The sequence below is a fragment of the Podarcis muralis genome, chromosome 14 (assembly GCF_964188315.1).
Source record: "Podarcis muralis chromosome 14, rPodMur119.hap1.1, whole genome shotgun sequence".
NCBI lineage: Eukaryota > Metazoa > Chordata > Lepidosauria > Squamata > Lacertidae > Podarcis > Podarcis muralis.
The window spans coordinates 44,970,789-44,995,104 of NC_135668.1; the positions used below are offsets into that span (position 1 = coordinate 44,970,789).

General features: G+C 42.8%; 1 protein-coding gene across 1 annotated transcript; it reads left to right on the forward strand.

Moving 5' to 3' along the window:
* The first annotated feature begins 232 nt into the window (after positions 1-232).
* On the forward strand, positions 233-23,382 carry CCZ1 (CCZ1 vacuolar protein trafficking and biogenesis associated). The gene is made up of 15 exons (XM_028705939.2): positions 233-588; positions 2,942-3,039; positions 3,688-3,781; positions 4,586-4,660; positions 5,440-5,487; positions 6,919-7,002; positions 8,539-8,714; positions 10,469-10,550; positions 10,683-10,744; positions 11,409-11,520; positions 13,293-13,326; positions 14,121-14,238; positions 19,715-19,873; positions 20,909-21,036; positions 23,021-23,382. The coding sequence occupies exons 1-15, from the start codon at positions 490-492 to the stop codon at positions 23,074-23,076; spliced, it is 1,425 nt and encodes a 474-aa protein (XP_028561772.1). The 5' UTR covers positions 233-489; the 3' UTR covers positions 23,077-23,382.
* Positions 23,383-24,316: the final 934 nt, after the last annotated feature.

The following is a 24,316-nucleotide window of genomic DNA, read 5'->3' on the forward strand; positions in this document are numbered from 1 at the left end:
AGCTATGCTCCTTGGGTTCCTGTTTAGTGTTTGAGTGCATTGAGACCCCCCCCCCCCCGGGTATAGGGCGGCATATAATGTCAATAAATAAAAATAAGTAATTTGGAGGGAGAAACACAAAAGCACCAGAAAGCCTTTCTCCCCTCCTTCCTCGCTTCTCAGGCGCCTCAGACCTTGGCAGACACACCGACCCCCCCTCCCCCTTCAAGGGCGCCTTCTCGGCCTCTTCGCCCCGCGGCCCTCGGCAGCGAGAGAACCGGGAGGCGAAGGGAGCAGGCCCGGGTCGGCGCCGCATCCCTTCCGGGGCGGACGAAGCGGCGGAAGTATCGGGGGCGGCGAGGCGCGGATCGGTGCTCGTGAGGGGAGCTCCTTGGCCGGCAGCGGCAGGCGCCTGAGAGCCGCTCCCCCCGCCTCCTCCTCCGATGGTCGGCTGCGGCGGCGTCGGAGTCAGGCGGGCCCAGCAGGCGAGGCTCTCCCTTCAGGCCCAGGATGGCGGCGTCCGGGGGAGCCGGGCAAGAGAAGCAGCTGGCGCCGGCCCTGCTCAGCTTCTTCATCTACAACCCGAGGCTGGGCCCCAAAGAAGGCGAGGTAAGGGGGCGAATTTGGGGGGGGGGGGAGAGAGAAAGCGGCCCCTCAGTCTGAGGGACAAGGGCTGCGAAACTGGGGGGCGTGACAGGCTCCGAAGAGGGAGGGGAAGCGTCCTTATTGTCGTCGGTTTTATTGCTCTCATTTACTCTCCTTCGTTTCTCCCTTAAAAAAAAAAAAAAAAAATCGATTTTTATTGGATTTTCCAAAGATAGCAACGCAACGAGTTGCAAAGCCAGACTCGGGAAGGAAGAGCAGAGGTGGTTTGTTTTCGCAGATGCTCAATGCAGTTAAGCCCGGATCGATATTTTGCGCACGGGTCAACGTCACGTCGGAAACCAGCGAGGCTACGACGTAGCGCGGTGGCTTTTCCGGCTGCCAAGTCAACACGGGAGTAGACAGAGGGGGCAGATCCGAGGAAGGAGTCTCTCAGCCCAAAGACTCTAAAATGACAGGCTGCTTGGCAAATAGGTCGAATCATAATGTTTTGTTTTGTTTTTAAACCAGAAAGGCGTTTTTAAATATTTTATATTACGGTGTTGTTTTTTAAATTTTCTTATTTTTCAGAAAAGGAAAAGAATCCTCGCATTTAAAAAGAACCTCCTTGCAGGCGTAGCATAGAGTTTAACAGTGCAAAACACCATTTTTGAAAACTTTTTATAAAGAGTGGCAGGAAGCTGCATGCTTGAGTAGGCGCAAGAGGGAAGTAAATTAATTAATTGATCGGTGCTATTTAACAGTTGTTAAAGTGCCTACATTTTTCTCTTTAAGCGCCGAACATAAGTTAAAATGTATTTGCCTCTGCCGGCATGCTCATATGCATACACATACCTTTTGATCACATTCAAATAATTTGAGAATTCCCCCTTCAAAGGATTCTGGGAACTGTAGTTTGTCAAGGATGCTGGGAATTGTAGATTTGTGGAGGGTATAGTATAGTCTCCAGAATGCCCTTTAAATGTGTTGTAAGTGAATGGTATGTGTTTCATTTCTAATGCAAGCCTATCTAATGCAACCAATGCACCACCAGGTTTCGAGACTTTTAACTTGTATTTTTGGGTGGAGATGGCAGTAGGACAAGATCCAGGTATAACATTTACTGAAACCTGGGATCTTTGTGGTGTTGTGCATTATTTATTTAAGATGTTCTATATCCTACATTCTAAGAGAGTGTGCTTAGGTGACTAGGAATAAATTCATAAGACAAATTCAAATTACATTTAAAAAAACAACTTTAATATGGTCATAAAAGAGTACAATGGGCAGATCAGGTTTTTTAAAAGCATTGATGAATGGGGGGTGGGGGCTAAACAAAACTGTCTTAAGCAGATAATGGAAAATGGAAAATGAAAAGCAAGGAGACCAGATGAACCTCTTTTGGCATAGAACGATAGCTATCCTTAGATGTAGTAGCAGTTAACAGTATTATTTCTTAAATTTTCTAGGCATTTGTATATACAGTGGACCCTCCAGATACAAATTAAATTCGTTCCGGGGGTCCATACTTAACCTGAAAAGTCTGTAACTGGAGGACCACTTCTACATATGTGTGCGGTGCGATAGAGTGATTCTGCCCATGCTTGCAGTGCACAGAGCGCGTCTGCACATGCACACGGCGCAATAGAGTGCTTCTGCGCGCGCACATGGTGCGCAGAGCGCTTCTGTGCATGCACGCAGTGAAACCCGGAAGTACAGTATACACTTCCAGGTTTGCTGTGTTTGCAACCCGAAAGTTACGTATCCAGAGCGGTACGTAACTTGAGGGTCCACTGTAGAATAAAAAAGGGCATTCTACCCTTGAATCTAAAAGACATACAAAAGGTCCTGCTAACAGGCTTTCTGTAGGCATCTGGTTGGCCACTGTGAGAACAGGATGCTGAACTACATGGGCCATGGGGCTGACACAGAGGGCCACTTTTACAGCTATGGTCATGCAGATGACCTTCTGACAGCCACAAAAATGGGATGCTTTTGTATCTAAAGAGATTGTGTTGGCATTCCACATGGGAGTTTCCTTTCTGACAACTGTGGATGTACCTAGACTAGTTGGATAATTTTGATTTGAATAAATAGCTCCTTGTCATCTTCACCTATGCTATATATGTGCATCTGTAAATTCCCAGGATTTAAAAAAAATGTTTCTAATAGATGCACTATAGTAAACAACAAAGTAAAATGCACACTGGATTTGGCAGAAAGGCGCTTTTTAAGGATTTGACTGAATCCTTAAAGTGGATTACTATGAAAGGAATACATACTGCAATTACAATGTGAGGTGTCAGGACTTAATTTAGATAACTTTATTTGAACATAGTTATTTTGTATTAATTGTTGCTGTTTACTTTTCTAACTTCAGGAAGAAAAGAAGATTCTTTTTTATTACCCCAATGAAGTTGAAAAGAATGAAAAAATTAGAAGTGTTGGTTTATGTGAAGCCATAGTTCAGTTCACAAGGTACTAAGTTCCACATTTTTGCCTATCCCATTTATTTATGATTTAATTATTTATAAGGCACCTTAAATGTTTTAGGTGCATTTACAAATAAGCTTTAAAAAGCATGTTGCTAGGCAATCTGGTATTATACTTTTATTAGTTGTAGGTTGTCAGCCAATTTAGAGAAATCTTAGTCAATTAATCATGTAAGTTTTATTTTATTTATTTTTTGCTTTTATAGCATGCCTTTCCTCCAAGGAGCTCAAGGTGGCATAAATGGTTCCTGCCACCCACAGTTTAGCATGAGAGAGAACGACTAACCCAAGTGAGCCTTGTGGCTGAGTGGGAATTTGAACCTGGGTTTTCCTAGACCTAGTCCACACCCTAATCAATAAACCACACTGGTTCTCACACAGATTATGCTTGCATATTGACAAAACAGTAGTTCTGAAACAAGAAGCATGCCTTTTTTGTTCTTTGATGATGCACCTATGTGTTTTAGGAGTCACCATTTAAGAAGAAGCAGGTCTTCTGTTCAATTAATTAGAGTATATATTTAGACTATTTTAAAATCAATTTGTCAATTATATGTTGCATCCCTAGTTAACAGGTAAGGGTTAACACTCCAATGTCTAAAGTGTTCATTCATGTAATATTTTCCTCTTTTAGGACCTTTAGTCCTTCCAAACCGGCAAAATCCCTGCACACCCAGAAAAATAGACAGTTCTTCAATGAACCTGAAGAAAATTTCTGGATGGTTATGGTACCTAAATGCATGATTCTGTTCTATTAAGCATTTATTTAGGATTTATCAAAGCTGCTTTGAGTAGTCTAAAGCGGGGAGAGGAGCCTTCTGACTTTACATTGGAAGAAAGCACATCTTCCCCTTTTGGAGATGAATGGAAATATGGAGAGGGGAAGCATAATTTGCTTGTGTTTCCCCCTGTCATTGCTTATTTGTAAATGGTTCCCACAGGGGCAGCCCTACCATTGGGTAATGTGCGGCAGCAAATTTGGGTTGTCATGAAAGGCTGGCAGATTGTTCATTATTTAACGTATTTTTACTATACTTTAGAATGCATAATTTAATGGTTGATTTTATTCGTTTTGCTTTTATAAACCTGCGTTTAACACTGATTTCGATTGGTGATTCTAATGTATCTTCTATGTAAACTGCTTAGAGGTTTTATTTACAGTTCAGTGGGATACAAATTTAAATAAATAAAATAATAAAATAAATAAATAAATAAATAAATAAATAAAAATATAATAAATAAAAATATAATAGATACACTACAGACTTGAATAAATTAGACAGAGAGGTCTCCATTAGTTTGGCTTCAAAAGAATAAGTTGGTGTCGGGTAACATAGGCTACAATCCTACACATGTTTTCCTAGGAGTAAGCCATTGAGCACAGTAGGACTCCCAAGGATGCGTACATAGGATTTCACTGTTAGAGATTTAGTCTCCCTTTTGTATTTGATTCTCCTTTTAGTGTATTGCTGATCACCTTGAGCCAGCAACTCTAAATCAATGAATAACGTCTGTTTTGTTCCACTTTCAAGGTTGTACGGAATCCCATAGTAGAAAAACACAAAGATGGTAAACCGGTTGTTGAGTATCAAGAAGAAGAGTTACTGGTAATTATTAGCATCACTTGTGCTTTTTGTTTCTCCTTCCCCACCTGTCCACAGTGTGCCCTATTTGGGTCTGGTTGGATGGCGCCTTCCAGCAACTCCTGCAGCCAAGCTGGTGCCTATGTGTTGCTCTGCTTTCTTTGGATCACATCAGCAAGGCCAAGAGAGGGGTCTTCTTGTCTCTGTACACAATGCCCAGGCTTGTGCCCCGGAGAGGTCACTTTGCTGCTGCTAACGCAGCAAAAACAGCGCAGGAAGCAGCAGTTAGAAGTTACCGGTCTCTGCAGTCACAGCATGCTCTGTGAGTCTCCAGCAGCTTGACTTCACCCCTGCAGGTGCACTCCATTGTCTCTAGAGACGTATACAGATGCCAATGACAAAGTTAGAGTATTTGTGCCCTCTGCCCAGAATATGACTCAGGTGGACCTCACCTGAACAGTGATCCGCATGCAGCATACCTGCTGCTGGGAAAATATGAGCTAACTCAGATAAGGCTCTCTCAGCAATGGCTGTGAACTTTGTGCAGCATTTCTTCAACTGCTATATGTTTTCTGAGCCCAGCTTTGGCTGGGAAGGGTGGGATATAAATAAATTATTATTATTATTATTATTATTATTATTATTATTATTATTATTATTATTTATTTCTTGGATCTGATGTTATCAGTGCTGCAGCACTGTTTTTCTTGATGTCTCGACAGAGAAAAGCAAAGTTAACCTTTTAAATGATGACCTCATAGGATTCTTCTTGTAGTAACTCTCTGATTCTGGCTATCTTACAGGACAAAGTGTATAGCTCAGTGTTACAGCAGTGTTATAACATGTACAAGGTAAGTTAGAGCTATGATTTTTGTCAGTTTTCATGCTGGGATGTGAGAAGCCATCTTTGCACCTCCATAGCAGAACCCGATCATACTCTCTGATTCATGGAGTGCCATTCTTTTCCAAAGTTTGGGTTGCAGAAGCATCTCTTTGATGCTGAACACTTTATTTCCTACATTCACAAGCCACCTTTCTGACAATTGTACTCATGGAAGTTAATAAAGAGAGCAACTGTTTTAGGCACATCCGATACCTGCTCGACCATGCCAATCCCAAAAGTGACCCAAAAATGTCACAAAAAGGGTCTTTGCAGGCTTTTCCAGTGGTGTTTCAAATATACCCAATTTCACTTAAGTGCATGGTGCCTTGGAACGTAACCCCCGTGTAAATTGAGAGTTGCTTGTAATTTAAAAGAGTGGCTTACAGTCTGATAGAGAAGGGGAAAGGGGAAGGGAGCAAATTCAGGTATTATGGCCTCTGCAGGAAACAGTTCTGGGAAGGGAGATGCCAAATGGTCCCACTCAAAGTAACAGGCTGGGTGGGGTAACTCAGTTTCTTCAAAATGGCAGCAACATTGACATTTTCTGTGAACATCAAATTCCTACTTCTGTTTTGGCAAAGGACTGTTGCAATTAGCTGATTATTGGCTCAATACAGCATTAACTTTATAATGTGCAATGTGCATTTTTCCCCTTTTCAAAAAATTGCTCACCCTGTGAGACAGCGTTGACACATGGAGAGATAATTTCAATGTGCAAAAACATTTGGGGGTGCCCAGTGGGATTTTTTTCCTTGAAGTGAAGACATCTTTGCATGCCAAAACACTTTGGAAAGTCTTTTCTTTTAAAAAATAGCTTGCCATGTGCTTCTGCACAAAGCTAAAAAGGTGTGCAGCACCGGATTCAGTGTTCTTTGGATCCTGTTTTGGACTATTGTTTGGCACTGTGTGGATAAGCATTTAAGGACCTTTCAACTCCTGTGATTTCTGTGATTCTCCCTCCCTGGTTTGTGGCAAACCATAGTTTGCAAATTCATTCAAAGCTGCCAAAGTTTAGCTTTCCTTGCAAACCAGCCTGCTAGTTGAGCAAATACATGTCTGTCTTGGCTCAAGTCACGTAAGCTCATCTCTCACAAACCTACATAGGTAGTTGTTGCTATTTGCATAATTTGCACAATATGCTGGTTAAGGTGTGTGCAGGAAATGGGGAGGATATCGCAGAAATCTGGTGCTTCACCTTAATCACAATTGTTCTGTATGTGAATAAACACCTAAGTGCAATGCAAATTTATTGCTCCTAAAGCATCTAAAATTAGGGAACTGGAATTACAGGATTAGCACTTCTACTTCCTTTGTCATTTGATTATATCTTGATTAGTGTATGTGCTTGTAATGACTCAGTACTCCCAATTATTCCCTCCTGCCCCCCAATAATTCTTAGCTTTTTAATGGAACATTCCGAAAAGCCATGGAAGATGGAGGTGTAAGAGTACTAAAAGACAGACTAGAGAAATTCTTCCATCGGGTAAGTTTTTATTATCAAAGCAGCAATAGAGTGTTAGAATTTGGCAGCTTGTTCAGCACTGGGGGCCTGATGATCTGTGTTGTCTTGGGTGTAGAATGCTCTGAAAGCAGACATGCCTTGCTGTAAAATCTTTTTTTTAAAAAAAGTTGTGTGCATCCTCCAACATAATTTTGAAGAAACCTGCTTGCACTTCTGAAACCTTTGCACCCACTTACAACTGGGTGCGAGCTGTAAGTCTGTTGCTTTCACGAGTGATGCTAAAAATGTGTTTTATCTGTAGTACTTAAAATGTGAATATGACTAAAGACTAATGGGGATCAGCTTTATTTTTAGCCAAATGATAACTGCTAGAACGTAGCTGTTAAATTTGAGTGATGTAGCAGACCTGCATGATCCTGGTCTTGGGATCTTGCCCCCTTATTAAGTTCCATAGAATATGCAGAGCCCCAGTCTCCCTTAATTCATAAGCTACTCTCAGGGCTTGGGCAGTCCTTTCCTTACAGGATGCTATACAACAGTTTTTTGTATTGTAGCAGTTCCTATTACTCCTGAATGCATTCTCTTTCATTTCACATGACTCGCCAGCAGGCTCCACAACTCTAGTTTCTCCTCTTACTGCCCCCTTCACCTCTTGTCTTTGTCTCCTCTGAGGCAAGGGCAATTTTCTTGTATTCCTTTCTATTCCTCTTAATCTCCAGCTCTCCTCTGGCCACCTTCTTCCTCTTGTGACCAATTTCCTGTACTCCAGAAGTACTTCTTTTACCCGGCTATCTATCCTCTGAGGCTTCTATTCTGCAATGGCCAGTTGCCTCTCCTGCCGTCCGCTTCCAGTCGGGCAACAGAGAAGCAACACAGAGGTATCCAGTGCCAAACTGCCTTGACCCATGCCTTTATTGCATTGTTGGCTGCTGATTACTGTTTTCACCATAGAGAAATACAGTACCCAGACATGCCTCCCAGGAATTTGCCCACTGGTGTGCTAGAAAAAGGTGGGCTTCATATTTCTGAGAGTCCCAAATACATTTTCCAATGTTTGTAGTATAAGTCAGTGAGATGTTGTCACACAGATGTGAAAAGTACACTGGTGTCGGTCATGAACCTGCAATTAGGATTGGCTGTTGCAGGTGGGGAACCTCTGGCACTCCAGATGTTGGACTCCCATTCCTTGTTTTGTTGTTTTGTTTGAACAACTGTTTTTATTGGTTTTCTTTGTAATTCCTGTTAAAAACCCTTAACTGGGCTTAGTTGGAGTCCAACCACATTTGGGAAGGAACTCCATCTCTGGGCTATTTTGTTTAGATGTAACAACAAGCCATAGCTTGCATCCTGGCTTATTAATGAGGTTTGGGTGGAAGTGGAAAACTTCTGTCTAGAACACAGCAGAAATGGAAGCTTTCAATATCCTCACCTTGCATCTAAACAGGAGAGAGAGCATGAGCCTGAGACTTGTGCCAGATTGTGTTTGTCATGTCTTTCATGCCACTGTTTTTAAACAAAGGCAGTCATTAATACAGCTTTTCTATGTTTATTCCTCAGTACTTGCAAACACTTCATTTACAGTCGTGTGACCTGCTGGATGTTTTTTGTGGGATCAGCTTCTTCCCATTGGATAAAATGACTTACTTGAAAATCCAGTCGTTCATCAATAAGATGGAAGAAAGTTTGAGCATAGTCAAATATACTGCCTTTCTCTACAATGATCAGCTCATCTGGTGGGTACCTGAGTGAATGGATGTCAGGGCAACGCCTCAAATCCATCCCCCTCAAAGGCACCTAGTTGTGTATATCCACCAATTTGTATCTCATTGTTTATCTCCTTGTTAGAGATACGTTGCAGATTTCTGTGGTAAAATCAATCCAAAGCAGTCCAGGAGGCTTTGACATCAACTGTTCCATGTTGAAATCAGTAGTGCAGAGGAGGAAGGAAAAATGTGGTTTCTACTCAACCAGCCTTAGTCATGCTTGCACTGAAGTAAAAAAAAAAGTCCATTGATTTCAATGGGTCTTCTCTTACGACTAACATGGGATATCATCCTCAATCTCTGAGGATCTTGGTAATAATTAGTCCCTTGAGGCACTAAAAATATCATTCTTCAGAGTCTTTAATTTTGAAGTAAAAGATATGAAGGTGTGTAAATAAATAAAGGAACCCGAAAATTGGAACGGCGGCATGTTTTCCAGCAATCCACAGCTCTCTTTTGCCATCATGACTTCAATGATATGAAATGTTGCATTTTAAAAAGAAACAAAGAAATGTCTGCTGTTTGCAGCATCCTTGTAACTTAAACCTGGCAGTTCCCCTTCAGCTGCCTTTCTTTTCAGGGTGTTTATTGACACGGCACAGCTGCACCAAGCATCCAGTTTCATTTGAGAGTCGCAGTTCAAGGGTTTCCTATTCAAAAGTGATTAAGGAGTCAAGGACTAATGTGCTCCAAGCCTAGACAAGAAGTAATCTACGTGTGACTGCATAAAATAATTAAATCAGATTAGGGTTTCCTGGGTTTGTTTTTCTTCCTCTCCCTTTTTCACTTCTTCCCTTTTACAGTAAGCTTATATTAGGAGCTCCACAGTAATGAAATATAGAATTCATTCAAAAACTTACCAGAGCAACTAAATTGTGTGGGCATGCTTTGTACATTACAGTGAGAAATAGGGAATGAGAACTCCTGCAATTGGGAGTCAGCTAAGCCCTGGACTCAGATCAGAAACTTAGGACCAAAGCCTAGGTTTGTTTTTCAAGTTTCTAGGTCTTATGCCTACCCATAATCTGTTTATAAACCAAGGTTGAGACTTTATCAGTGCTTGTGTGTCAAAGCTAGTTATTAAATGAAGTAGTGCTTTATAATTTGGAGACATTCCTTTATTTTGGAAGCTTAGTGAAACTGGAAATGTAGCCATGACTTTCAAGTACTGTACGTTGGAACAGAAAGGCTTGAGTCTACTTTGCAGAACTCTGCCTAATTCTGCAGATTCCAGTGCTCACTCTATGGTTTATATTCATGGATCCAAAATCATCACACTAAGCTTGGATGTGTTAGGTGTTCCTGCAAATTACATTAGGCAGCCAACATCTTACCTGTCGTGTTCATACTGTACATAAGGCACAAGACTTGTGAATGGTGAGGCTTTGCCTTTGTCAGCTTGTGGGTCATCTGTGAGCTATTTCTTTGTGTAGCCTGATTTCATTAATGATGCTGGGCTGTAGCTCAGTGGCAGGTCACCGTGAGTTCCATTCAGAAAGTCAGTCAGGCTACATCTCTCGATAAACGATCACAGAACTGGGAAAGATCCTTTGGCTGTGACCTTGGAGAGCTGCTGTTAATCAGTGGAGAAAGTGTCGGGCAAGAAATGTAAGCTTGTTTTGACGCAGCCTGTGGCAGTTTTATGTGTAAGCAATTAACAGTACTTGAAACAGTGGACAGCCTTGTCATCACGTGCTATATTGTTGTCTTTCTCAACATTCCAGGAGTGGATTGGAACAAGATGACATGAGAATTTTATACAAATATCTCACCACATCCCTGTTTCCAAGGCATATAGAACCAGAGGTGAGTCGTGTGGCTTGGCTTACTTAAACAGGAAACTACTACTATTTCCTTCTTAAAAAGCTGTTCAATTTTTCTTCTCCTAGGAGTGGGGGGCAGGAAATTTCCTTAACCATGCAATCTCTTTTGTTTCAGTTGGCAGGGAGAGATTCCCCAATACATACAGAAATGTCTGGAAATCTACAGCACTATGGAAGGTAGCAGTTTTACATCTGTTGTAGTCTTTCTTGCCACCAGGCCAGAGAATCGAAACCTCCAGGTGTTGTTGGACTACAACTCCCATAATCCCTGACCATTGGCCATGCTGACTGGGGATGATGGGAGTTGGAGCCCAACAGCTTCTGGTGAGCCACAGCTCCCCCTACCCTGGCTTGCGGTTTGTTTTTACAAGGTCAGTTATCCAGAGGTAATAATTTAGTTCCTTTCAACCTCTGACTTACTAACATGAATCGGATGCTGCAGTAAATTAAAGGCAAGGGAAAGGGAAACTTGGTGGATTAGTTCAGTTGTGCGTCCTTCCACCTCTAAAAAGGACTGAACCCATAATAGTTTGAAAGCAATATCAAACCATTCTGAGTTGAGCTGTAGTCTGTCCTGCTTATGCAGCATCTATAACTGGCTCAATGCAATATCAGGTGGGCATGGGCTCAATTCAGACACAATGCCAAATTTTAATACTATCTTTTGTATTTGTATTGTTTACAATTTAGAATTTTACAATACAAATACAAAAGATATTAAAATTTGGCATTGTGTCTGAATCAAGCCCATTTTACCTTCTTGTACACTGCCTGATTACAGGTGGTATATAGGTTTTTTTTACATAAACAAAATAAATAAAGTCCCATCTTTGCCTTTCAGGTTTCTTACTGGACCTTTGAACCTGAATGATCCAGAAGCAAAATGTAGATTTCCCAAAATATTTGTAAACACAGAGGATACTTACGAAGAACTTCATTTAATTGTTTATAAGGTAACCGTTGCACCTTTCCCTGTTCACTGAAAAATGAAGTTATACTCCAATTCTGTAATTAGGTATGTATGTAGAAATCTTGCCCTGAGTGAAAGAGTTCAGCTTCTCTCATTTCCTGGGCAATATGATCTATAGAGCTGGGGAGGAACCCCGAAATAGTTTCCGGTTATGTCCGTCTGAGAGCCTTTGTAAGGCCACAGTCCTGTGCCAACTTACTTTGAAGTAAACTCACTAAAATCAGAAGTATTTCTAAGCATGCATAAAATTCGACTGCAACTCTGTGTCATCATGCACTGCAGTACTGTTTTGGGAAACACAGAAAAGCCCCAAGTTAACCATAACAATTAGCAATGAGAGTAGCCAGCTGTCATTCATTTTTTAGGAGAGGAGCATTTTAATGACACCAGGCTTTGGAGACTTATAATTCCAGCAGATAATGTATAAGCCACAGTTTGCTGCAAAAACTGTGAGAGGTCTCTGAGGATGCAAAGAACTCAAACCCGGGGTAGCCAATGTGGTACTCTCTGGGTGCTGTTGAACTGCAACTTCCATCTCCCCCCGCCATCCGGCCGCTTTTTTTTTAAGAGGAGCCATGGCTACAAGTGACTACCAGCTATCCCATGCACAAAAATTATGGTTGACAATTGGTTATGCCGACTGGGGCTAGTGGAAATTGTCGTTGCAGTATATGGAGGGCACCACGTTGGCCACCCCTGCTCTAATGCAGCTCAGAGTTCATTTCAGATCATGCAGGAACCAAAGTGTAGTGCTAGAGTACCGTACTGGCCTGAATATAAGCTGCACTTTTTTTCCAAATTCTGACTGTGAAAAGTTAAAGTGCGGCTTATATTCACAACCTTACAAAAAGCCCAATATCGCTGCTGAAACAGGCATACAGTGAACCCCACCCCCATAACTCTTTAACTCCTCCTCCTCTTTAACTCCTCCTGGCGAGCGGGTCTGGCGGGTGGCTTCTGGTGCCACCGCTTCTTGCCTGGCCAGCCCCTGCCACTGTTAGGGAGCAGGGGGTGCCCGCCTGGTGGGGGGGCAGCTGCCTCCACTGTTGCCCTACACAAACCTCCCCCCAGCTGCACCATGTAGGGCTGGTGTTGCAGGGGAGTGTCAGGGCACCTTCGGCAGCCCCCATCATTTCCCAGGGTGCCGTGCGGGCCCTCTAGGGCTGCAATTTTTTCCTCAGACCACGTGGTCACTGCCAATTTTAAGGGAGCGGCTTATATTCAGGTATTGTCTTCTTTTTCTTTTTCCCCCTTGAATTTTAAATGTGTGGCTTATATTTGGGTGCGGCTTATATTCAAACCAATATGGTATATATTTTGCAGTTCATATGAATCTAAGATCCTGGGCCTGGGAAAGCTGAGGCTTGTAGGTGTGAGACCCATTGTCAGTCAGAGGTCAGAGATAGAAGACTAGATGACACTCCTCTTCTTCCACCCCTGTCAGATCTTCATAGGTCTTAACCAGGGATGGGGAAACTGTGACCCTCCTGCTATTGTGGGATTCCAGTTTTTAAAATCTCTGATCTTTGGCCATGCTGGCTGGTATGGATGGGAACTGGGAGTCCAACTGCATAAGGAAGGCTGCAGGTCTTCCAGAAGCCGTCGCCTAAAATATCTCCATGTCCCATGGGAGCTTCCCCAGAATTACAAATTTAGGAAAGTACAGCAACATTCTTGAGCAGAGCTTAACTCCCAATAGTCAAGTGTATCCATGAGACAGAAAACAGATTATGATGAACGTATTCTTCCTTGCAGGCTATGAGTGCAGCTGTCTGCTTTATGATTGATGGTGAGTATCAAGTAATACTCTTTGAAACAGCTATGGAAGTTTTAAGTCTTCTTGTTTTTGACAAATCCTGACATTAGAGCATTATCCATGGTTATTTGGGCATTAACTGTAACGGTATGTTGCTGTATGTAGTTTTACCAGCATCTTATAATGAAAATGTTTTTCTTTTTTTTAACTGTGTCAAGTCAAAAGGGTAAAATTTCTATCCACTCTGCTAATGAGTCATCAAAGGGTAAATATGGATAATGGAGTAGAAGCACAGAGGCAGCCTGATCCAATATATGTTTACTCAGAAGTACGAACAACTGAATTCAGTGAGGATTGCTTATAGGAAACTCTGCAGAGTACAGGGAATTTCAAAAAATGCTGTAGGTTCTTAAATATTCTTATGCACAGAATTGTTAGATAATCTGATCTTCCAGCTGTTTCAGTGCTAACATCACCTCTCGGTCAGGTGGGGCTTCTTGGGTATGAGTTCTTATTCCGCATGTACAGAATCCCAGTGCCTCGAGTGTAACAAACAGTTGAATCTGCTCCATTATCCCTGTAAATCAGGGTTGGGGAACGATTGGCCCTCCCAAATGTCATTGAGACTCCAGCTCCCATCAAGCCCCAGTTAGCATGGCCAGAGGTTGGGAAGGATGGGAGTTGTAGTCCAACAACACCTGGAGGTGGACAGATTGCCAATTCCTGCTGTAAATATTGGGTGTGATCTTCTAAATGTGATGTGGTTGTGGCACACAGAAGGGAAGTATCATTGGTTGGTTGGTTTGTTTCCCCAAACTGTTTCACAGCCTCTACACAGCCTACGCTGGATTTTTGCCGTAAACTTGACAGCATTGTCGGGCCTCAGCTCACAGTATTGGCTTCAGATATATGCGAACAATACAACATCAACAAAAGGATCTCAGGGTTGGTACTCTCTTTATTTCTTGTTTCACAACATCAGCTTTTTAACAGGGGCGCAGATATTTTAAGAACTGCCTAAAATAGGAAGCAAATCATATTCATGGCAACATATTGAAAAATCTGTGTTATTTTTAAGTTTCGAAACATTCCCTCCCCCTGATCTTCAGCTGACAAAGGCCCCCAGAGCCCTTGTCACAATATGGAAAAAGACAGTCCCTATAATTGGGCTTACAATCTAAGCAGCTGAGTTCTTCTGGGAATGGAAGAAGCTACATTGGGCCAAGTGGCAACCACTTTGCATTTTATCCCCAAATAACTTTGAGCCTCCAATTTATTAGTCCTTACCTAGAAGCCTTCACTGTCTGTCTGAAGAGACAAATACTCTTACCTACTGAATGAAGAATGTATACAGCACAACAATTCTATAAGATGCCAGTTTTGCAGACATGGGCAGTATTTTCAGGGAGGGCCTGCTTACCTCTTTCTCTGTTGCCTTTCGGCTGACAGCATGTCTGCTACTGTTTTCTTGGCCGCTGCGTGCAAAGCGATGCTATGCAGCAGGTAACTGGGTCTACCACTAGTGAGCGAATAAGACAGTTCCTTCACCAGTGACTACAGCTGGGTGAGGAAATGCTCTATATAATAGAGAGATGGGAACTGGATCCTTCCCCTCCCTCCCCCCCCCCCCGGCCCTGCAGGGCAACTCTTGGCAGGTAGACGAGGGCAGCTGACAACTTGAAAGGGCCTCACCTTCTGAAGTCTGTTTGAAAGTGATTTCAATACAAACCACTTGGAAATGGACTTCAAAGGTGACGTCTCTCAGCACCCATCAGCTGGTTGGTGCTGAAAGGCGTCAGTGCAAACTGCTTGGAAAATGACTTCAAAGTTATTTTAATTTTGTTTACTTGGAGCATTTGTACCCCGCTCTTCGGCCAAAAAGGCCCCCCGAGAGCGGCTTACATGGAATCAAAACAAGACACTCCCCACCAACAGGCTTACAGTCTTAATAAGCAAACAAAAATACAATACAGTGGTACCTTGGTTCTCAAACAACTTGGAACCCAAACACTGCAACCCCGGAAGTAAGTGATTTGAGTGCCACACTTCCGTTTTGAGTGTTACACTAAGGTCTGTCTGTCTTCGCTATTTATTTTGCGGTTTTGTGCCTTTTTGTTTTTGTGACTGTGTGGAACCCAGTTCAGCTACTGATTGATTGTGTGACTGCAGTACATTGTTTATTGCTTTCATTTTATGGATTAGTGGTCTCATTAGATAGCAAAATCCATGTTAAATTGCTGTTTTAGGGGTTGTTTTTAAAAGTCTGGAACGGATTAATCCATTCTGCATTACTTTCTATCGGAAAGCGCACCTTGGTTTTGGAATGGACTTCTGGAACGGATTAAGTTTGAGAACCAAGGTACCACTGTAGAAAGGGGGAATGGCTGCCCTCAGTTATGCTGCCCCACACCGGACACTACACCTGACATCAGGGGTGGGGCATGTGGGTGTGGTTTGGGGGGAAATGCCTAGTGGGCCAAATTAGACCTTTGGGCCGAAGGTTCCCCACCCCCAGTTTATTACCTTGTGGCAGTGCAGCATCCTCTTTCCTGTCGTCCTTATTTCCCACCCCCTATAATAAATTGGGTCCCCCCGCCTCCCCAGAAAGAAACAGAGATAAGGAGCCCATTTATACAATTCGTGGCTGTTTGCAGGTTGGATAGAAGAGTCATTTCTTTGCAGACTTTGCCCTAGTGTCAAGAAAGAGACCTTGTCCTCCAAGGATGACAAAGGTAGATTTGCTTGGTTGGTTTCATTCTCATCCCAGGTTTGGAGGCAAATGGATGCAATGCACGGGGAGGGAGCCAGGCCACAGAGGTCTGCACTGCCCCATCAGGTCTCCTCTCAGGTGTCCTATCAGGTATGTTCCCCAGGGAAGCAAAGGAGCCTCAAAAAATTGGGTATGGTGTTGCTTCACCCACCCACTCACCCCTGCATGGTCAAAGCAGTACAGTGGGGCAAGGAGCATGCAGTTTTCACTGGTGTTTTATGGCACACATTGGGATGTATGAGGAATGGGGCTGGGGAGAGAGGTTAGAACCTTGCCTCCTAGCCCATTTCTGAACAACCAGGGTGATAAAAGGGCTAGCCTTCTCCTATCCAATGGCTGTGCTTCCTTGGAGAGACACACAGCTGACTCTGCGGCTCCCTGAGGTTAGGAGGACCTATTTGATGGTGAAAATGAATGTGCAGCAGAAATCTGTTCCTGGTAAGGGTGTTTTGTTGCAGGTTTCTTCCGCAACATATTGTCGAGGTTCGGCCAACCTCTTTAATAAGCCTGATCTGTTTGCTTAGAGATGTTGACTATTTAATGAGCATTCATCCTGATTGGTTTGTAAAAAGGGTGGGTGGAGGGGCCCTGAGCTCCAGAGCTCTAAAACCTTGAATCCTTTTAGCCTGCCACTCATTTAAACTTGCTGCCTGGTGACGCAAGAAGAAAGTTCCTTTTTGGAGGGGGATAAGGTTAGCCCTTGTTATTTGCAATAGAATGAGAAAGCAGTTGGACTATGCAAGAAGTCACAAGGTAAGGCTCCTTTTTTAAACAGTAAAAACAGTTAACAATTCTATTTCCTGAGACCCTTTTCTTCAGAAGCCTCAGGTCATCCACATTTCCTCTTGTCCTGCTGCTTTCCTCTGGGGAAAACTGCTCTTTAGCGCTCAGTCAAAGCAAATGGCAATTCAGGTTGTCTCCGGATTGACGATTGCTCCAATTTAGCACTAAAGCGTGGGTTTTCCCTGGGAAATGAGCAGGGCAAGCGGGAAACCGCTCAGAGCATGGGACAAGCAGAAATGCAGATAAATGCACAGTAATGAGACACCATTTAAATTTTATAAGTAAAATATAAACAAACTATAAGAGATCTACTGACCAAACAACTATCCCAGCTTCTGTGACTCAAGGGGCTTGTTGCAAAGACGTTCTCTGAAAGCTGGGGCCACTAATAGTGTGAAAGCAAGTGATTAACTGGGGATGTCGGCAGGAGGCTTAAAATATTACAAAACCAGAAGGCTGTAGTTAATATTGTGGTTTCATACGTACCTTCCCAAACCTTAAGCTCTTCTTCACAGGGCTGCTTTGAGTGCCCCCACCAAACGAAGTGAAGTCAGTAACCACTAGGGTGGGGGCCTTTTTTGTCTCTTAGCTGCTTGTTATTGCTATTCATTACATCACATTTTCATCCGCTGGGAGGTCAGGAAAATTGCCCAGGGAACATATTGTGCTTTCTGTCTATGCCCTTTTCTGTTCAGCACATCAGAAAACCTACAGCCAGCCCTTATGACTTCTGGGATCTTAAAAGACAGATAAACTTCTGTTTAAAAAGCAAAAAAAGTCAAATCTTGGGGCTCCTATAAAGACTTTGGAGCCATGTGCACATGCCCAGGAACCTTTTTCCTGCTCCGTTTCTGAGCTGCTTTTCAGTCTTGTAGCAAAACCACAACATTTATGGTGTCTACTGACTTTTAAGAGATTCAGCCACAGTTTAAAGTTACGTGTGTGTGTGTTTAGTCAGCTTATTTGTCCCTGGGGACATATGTTGCTCATCATCTTAAAAAAAAACCCACTGTTGAATCTATCAAAGCTGCCAGTTATGCTTGTAACTGGACCAAACTGCTCGGGTTTTTTTTAATGGTGCTGGCAGATGAGAGTGATGGAAGCTTATCTGATTAAGCCTGCCTTAAACTTTGATGTGGTGGCATCCTGAGAACCTGTTGCAGCGTCTCTTAGTGCTAATACAGCTGGGTTGATCTCGTATGGAGCAAGTTAACCAGCTTTAGTTTGAGGTGTCATGTGACATCTATTGCAAGGGGAAGCACCAAGCTGCAAATGTCAAAATACATTTGATTTTCCAGAATCGTAGACAACAGCATCCACCCTAGTATCTGTAAAGTTTAGAATGATCAAACTGACCAGCTCCTGATCTGACATGTGTTTCTCAGATTGCAGTAAATGTGTAAAGGCCGGGGGTGGGGTGGGACGGGACAGGAAAAGGCGAGGGCTTTTTTTTATCGTCTTCAAATTTTCAGAAACAAATAAGGGGGGGGGACCAGATAATTTTTTTCATTCCCCCCTCCCCAGGCCTGTAAATCTCTAATTACAGGTGCATTTTGTGGTTCAAAGTGCAGTCTGTTTGTATTGTATTTTTAAAGCTTAAAACAAACTTCTATGTAGTTTTGCTTAGCAAATGTTGACCTGTTGAATTTGGAGCAAGCAGCCATTAGCAGTTCTTAGCTGGGATGTGATTGCAATGCAACGAGGGAGCAGATATGCTTTGCATGCAGAGAGGCCTTGTTTAATACCTGGCATCTCTAGTGAATAGAATCAGGCAGCAGGTGATGCTGAATACCTCTCCCTGAAATTGCGGAGAGCTGTTGTAAGTCAAAGTCGACAGTGCAGGGCTAGACATGATACAAGACTCTCTATGGCTTTCCTAACCTTTCTCCAGAATATTGAACCATTTCCTGACTTCTGTCTGCTGAACAAGAACAAATGCTTCTTGGACTATAGCAGGGGTGGAGAACCTTTTTAGTCCAGCAGGCTACCTCTTTATCTCCCCACCTCTGCAGGCCATGATGATGTCAGGTGGCTGATAGGTAAGCAATCCCACCTACCTGTCAAAGTCAACCCACGGGGCAGGGGAGCGGTTTTGCTTCACCAGTGTGTTCCCTGTAGGATTGAACACACTGCTCACCAGCTGATGAGTAGAGGGTTCAGTCTGGCTGGCTGCAGGGGTCTGCTTCACCAAGGGAATGCAGTGGCAAAGTCGCAGGATCAAAGCTCCCCCCCCCCCAGTGATGTCAGCAGATGGACAGCTAGATGTTGTTTGAGGGCAGAGAACACCTTGCAGGCCAACCTGAATTTTAGCATCTTGTAGCCAAAAGAAAACATTCCCCCCAATTTCACCGGGGGCAGCCTTCCTCAACTTGGTGCCCTCCAGGTGTTGCTGGACTATAACATCCGCCACACGCAACCATTGGCCATGCTGGCCCTCCTGATATTTTAGATTACACCAGGTTGGGGAAGGGCTGTCAGTCAAGCTGATCTCCCAACTCTGGTAGGGCCAAGCTGAGGACCTCACTAGAAATGTATCACAAAATGTGAAGGCTTCATGCTCTCTGGTGTTGCACTGCAGCACCAGACTTCTTGTCTCTTTTTGTTTCTGGCTCAGCAGTTCTCAGGATCAGCTCCTTAGCCTTTCTGAATTCCCTGATTCTGAAGTGGCATTAGCAAACCGTAGACATCACTCCACAGTCTGACAGCTGCTAATATTTTAATGGCTTCCGGGAACAATTTTTCAATCCTGACTTAAAAATTAAAGCATATGGCAATATGGTAGTAAGCCACTCTAGATAGACGTTCAACTCTCTTTGCAAAAATAGCCTTCCTCTTGCTTACCTGACCATTTCCTTCTTTGTTTCCTAGGTCGGAGAAGGAACCTCAATTTAAATTTATCTATTTCAATCACATGAACCTAGCAGAGAAAAGTACAATTCACTTGAGGAGAACGCCCAATATCTCGCTCACATCAGTTCATCCTGACTTGATGAAGATTCTTGGTGATATCAACAGTGACTTCACCAGGTGACGTAGCATTCTTCCCCGCCTTTGTTAAAATCTGAATATCATTCAGTTTGCATAGTTAGATCTGGCAGTGCATACAGTGGTACCTCAGGTTATATACGCTTCAGGTTACATACTCCGCTAACCCAGAAATATTACCTCGGGTTAAGAACTTTGCTTCAGGATGAGAACAGAAATCGGGCTCCGGCAGTGCGGCAGCAGCAGGAGGCCCCATTAGCTAAAGTGGTGCTTCAGGTTAAGAACAGTTTCAGGTTAAGAACGAACCTCCGGAACGAATTAAGTACTTAACCTGAGGTACCACTGTACTTGGAAGCAATTTTCTTCTTCCTTAGCCGTAATGCTGTAGTCAAAGAAATACACCAGGAGTGTAAATCTCCGTAGTATGATAATAGTTATAAATCTCACTACTACTAAAGATTCTGAGTGAGCAATGTTTCCTTATCTTGTTCATCCTCAGAAGAAGAAAAAAACACCTGTAAAGTCTATCATTATATTATTACCTCTTTTTACAGATAGGGAAAGTGAGGCAGGGAGTGAAGGAATTTCTAAAAGTAAACCAGTAGATTTATGGTGAGGTGAGATTTGAACAGAGGTCTCCCAGATCCAGGCTCAGCACATTGTCAGATAGACCACATTGGCTAAATACATACATACATACATACATACATATCACAACTGGAGAATTTTAGATGGAATTTCTGTGGTGCCGCAGAATTGAACAGGCAAATTTCTGTTAGGAGGTGAAGCTGTGTGTAATGTTTTTTGCAGTCCCAGTAATTGAAGCTGCTAGATCCTATTATTAGCAAATACTCCAGGAATTCTGTGTCAGTGTGGTACAGATCCTACCACAGATATAAGAATTGCTTAATCTATTAAGACTTGAGGAAAACTTTAAACAATAAACCAAAGCTCGATCCACTTGCTGATGTTTAAAATCTGCTTTATATGTTAGTTACTGTCTTTTGCTTGGTTTTATTCCTTTGTTACTTATTTGAGGCATCCTAAGATTTGCACATGCCAACTTCTTCCTTTTAGGGTTGATGATGATGAGGAAATCATAGTGAAAGCAATGAGTGACTACTGGATTGTTGGCAAGAAATCTGATCAACGGGAGCTGTATGTAATTTTGAATCAGAAAAATGCAAACCTGATTGAAGTGAATGGTAAGAAACTTTTTTAAAAGTGTGGGTTTTTTTAGTTTTACCACTTTTAAGTGTTATTAAAACACTTTCATTACTTATATCTAGAACTCATTATATTTTACAAAACATAAGGGGACAGCTTTCTGTCCCAAGGAGCTTACAGTTTAAAATTGACACAGGGGAGGGAAACTGCAGCAGAGCTACGCAAGAGTAGAGTATTCATTTATTTCAACTATCACCTCCTGGCAAATAGAAAGGGAAGAAATGGAGGCAGTGAGAGATTTTACTTTCTTGGGCTCCATGATCACTGCAGATGGTGACAGCAGTCATGAAATTAAAAGACGCCTGCTTCTTGGGAGAAAAGCAATGACAAACCTAGAAAGCATCTTAAAAAGCAGAGATAATCACCTTGCCGACAAAAATCTGTATAGTTAAAGTTATGGTTTTCCCAGTAGTGATGTATGGAAGTGTAACCTGGACCATAAAGAAGGCTGATCGCTGAAGAATGGATGCTTTTGAATTATGGTGCTGGAGGAGACTCTTGAGAGTCCCATGGACTGCAAGAAGATCAAACCTATCCATTCTTAAGGAAATCAGCCCTGAGTGTTCACTGGAAGGACAGATCCTGAAGCTGAGGCTCCAAGACTTTGGCCACCTCATGAGAAGAGAAGACTCCCTGGAAAAGACCCTGATGTTGGGAAAGACTGAGGGCACAAGGAGAAGGGGACGACAGAGGACGAGATGGTTGGACAGTGTTCTCGAAGCTACCAGCATGAGTTTGACCAAACTGCGGGAGGCAGTGGAAGACAGGAGTGCCTGGTGTGCTCTGGTCCACGGGGTCACGAAGAGTCGGACATGACTAAACGACCAAACAGTAACAATGTACTTGAGCTGGGTTACAAGAGCCTGGCTCACACATCACTAAACCAGAATTTAATGTCATGCATGGACACACAAGTGCCTTGCTGCCCACAGGGCCTCCCCTGGCTCTGAAATTAGTTTTGAAAGAAGCATGTAAATTGTAGCCAATCTTCTTCTTCTTCTTTGGCAATCACTCATAGCCGAGTAAGATTGTCTTCCATGAACACGGTTTTAACAGTGAGTCCGTAAGTGAGGCCAATTCTGGATCTACACGTCCTTCCACAGTGGGGACATTGGTTTCTGGGCGGGAGTTGATCACGGTGTGGATTTGCCAAGTGTGCCTTCCTCTTAGCACATTTCTCCCTTGCGTCCTGAGTTCAAGTGTCTTCAAAGCCCATGACACCTTTGGTAAAGGCTGCGTTTGCAGGCCAGTGTTACCCGGTTGTCAGTGTTTATACTACATTTTTTAAGATTTGCCTTGAGAGAGTCTCTAAACCTCTTTTGTTGACCACCAGCATTACGCTTTCCATTTTTAAGTTTGGAATAGAGTAGTCGCTTTGGAAGACAATAATCAGGCATCTGCGCAACATGACCAGTCCAACGAAGTTGATTGTAGCCAGTAGAATAGGTTGCGGTGGGTATATGTGGTTTCTCCAGTTTGCAGATGTGCCCATGGCTCCGAAAATATTAGTGACCCCTGGTTTAATGTAAATGACCGTGCTGCTCAAAAGTCCTCATGCGGTTGCTCCCTTGAGTGTGCCAAGGAGGAAACAAACCAGAGACTAGCTTGTGAATCAGCACTCATGGTTTGTTTATCACTTAAAAGTCATGATGGTGAACCAAGGTTTGTTCCTGTGGACTTTTGAACTGCACAACACACTTCTTGCATTACAATGGTGCATGGAGAGGAAGGGGTTATGCAGAAGGCTTTTAGAGTTTATTCTGTCAACTGTGATTTTTAAATTTAAGCTGAATCTTTGAGAAAATGCAAACCTGTGTGGCTTTCCAGTAACGTGATCTGTAAATGACTACAAAACATTTACGGATCACGTCACTGGAAAGGCACACAGGATCAATTTGTAGCGTGTAATTGGTGCCATACTTCTAAGTCTTAAAATAATATTTCCTCTTTTTTTTCCCTCAGAAGAAGTAAAGAAACTTTGTGCAACACAGTTCAACAATATATTCTTCTTGGATTGATCAGCTGGGGGCGAACTCTTTTGAAGACGGCTTTAAAATATCCTGAAAGAATTCTGGTTTACTGTGACAGGTTATTAGTCATATTACTGACTGGAATAATGACAGTAGTAGAGCAATACTTGCTTTGTAAGAATCAAATTTCTACTAAAACTCTACATTCTGATCATATGGTTTTTAGATTTTAAAGTATTTATGTGCAAATGAATTAAAATTAGTCTGAATTAAACATGTGTCATTCCATTTCTCAGATAATGTTATGTGAATATTTTACTGGAAAAATAAAATTAGTCATTGTTACAATTTTAATGGACTTTCTTCATCTTTCTTGACTCTGGAGAAAAGTTTATAAAATTATATCATTCATCTTCTGTGGGGGACAAAATGTTTGTAAAGTTGAGATGATATCCCTCTGTTTCATGAAGGTGGCTATCTGACCGCATTAGGAAATTAAAAAGGTAAAGGTACCCCTGCCCATACGGGCCAGTCTTGACAGACTCTAGGGTTGTGCGCTCATCTCACTCTAGAGGCCGGGAGCCAGCGCTGTCCGCAGACACTTCCGGGTCATGTGGCCAGCGTGACAAAGCTGCTCTGGCGAACCAGAGCCGCACACAGAAACGCCGTTTACCTTCCCGCTAGTAAGCGGTCCCTATTTATCTACTTGCACCCGAGGGTGCTTTCGAACTGCTAGGTTGGCAGGCGCTGGGACCAAGCAACGGGAGCGCACCCCGCTGCGGGGATTCGAACCGCCGACCATGCGATCGGCAAGTCCTAGGCGCTGAGGCTTTTACCCACAGCGCCACCCGCGTCCCATTAGGAAATTAAGGACAGCCTATTCATACCCCATTTTGCACACAGCAACTTCCAGAAAGAAAAAGGAAAAAAAGATTGTCTGCATTTGAAACAAAGCCATCATAAATTGCTAGTAGAACTATTGCCCAGATAAAGACACCTTGATTGATCAATCCTCCAAGTTAATCACTTGATCAATTAAATATGCATCAACTACATAGTACAAAAAACCATTCTAAAAGGGAGGAAATCATTATTCATCAAAGTTTCATTGCAGTATGCATAATCTCAATGCATTTTTACCATCACATGGGAGGAAAAAAGTTTCTCACATTTCATACATTAAAAACACTTCTGTTAAAAACATTTTAAAGAACTAAAATCTGTTGCCTGATTAATGTGGGGAAAGGGAACACAGTAAACAGATTTAGATGTTTCAGTTTAGATCAGA

What these genes read in the sequence shown, in the direction of transcription:
- CCZ1 (XM_028705939.2), top strand. Translation starts at nt 490, where the DNA reads ATGGCGGCGTCCGGGGGAGCCGGGCAAGAGAAGCAGCTGGCGCCGGCC. An exon ending in TGGGCCCCAAAGAAGGCGAG is followed by an intron (nt 589 to 2,941) that starts GTAAGGGGGCGA and finishes TTCTAACTTCAG; the next exon opens with GAAGAAAAGAAGATTCTTTT. An exon ending in TTCATTTAATTGTTTATAAG is followed by an intron (nt 11,521 to 13,292) that starts GTAACCGTTGCA and finishes TCTTCCTTGCAG; the next exon opens with GCTATGAGTGCAGCTGTCTG.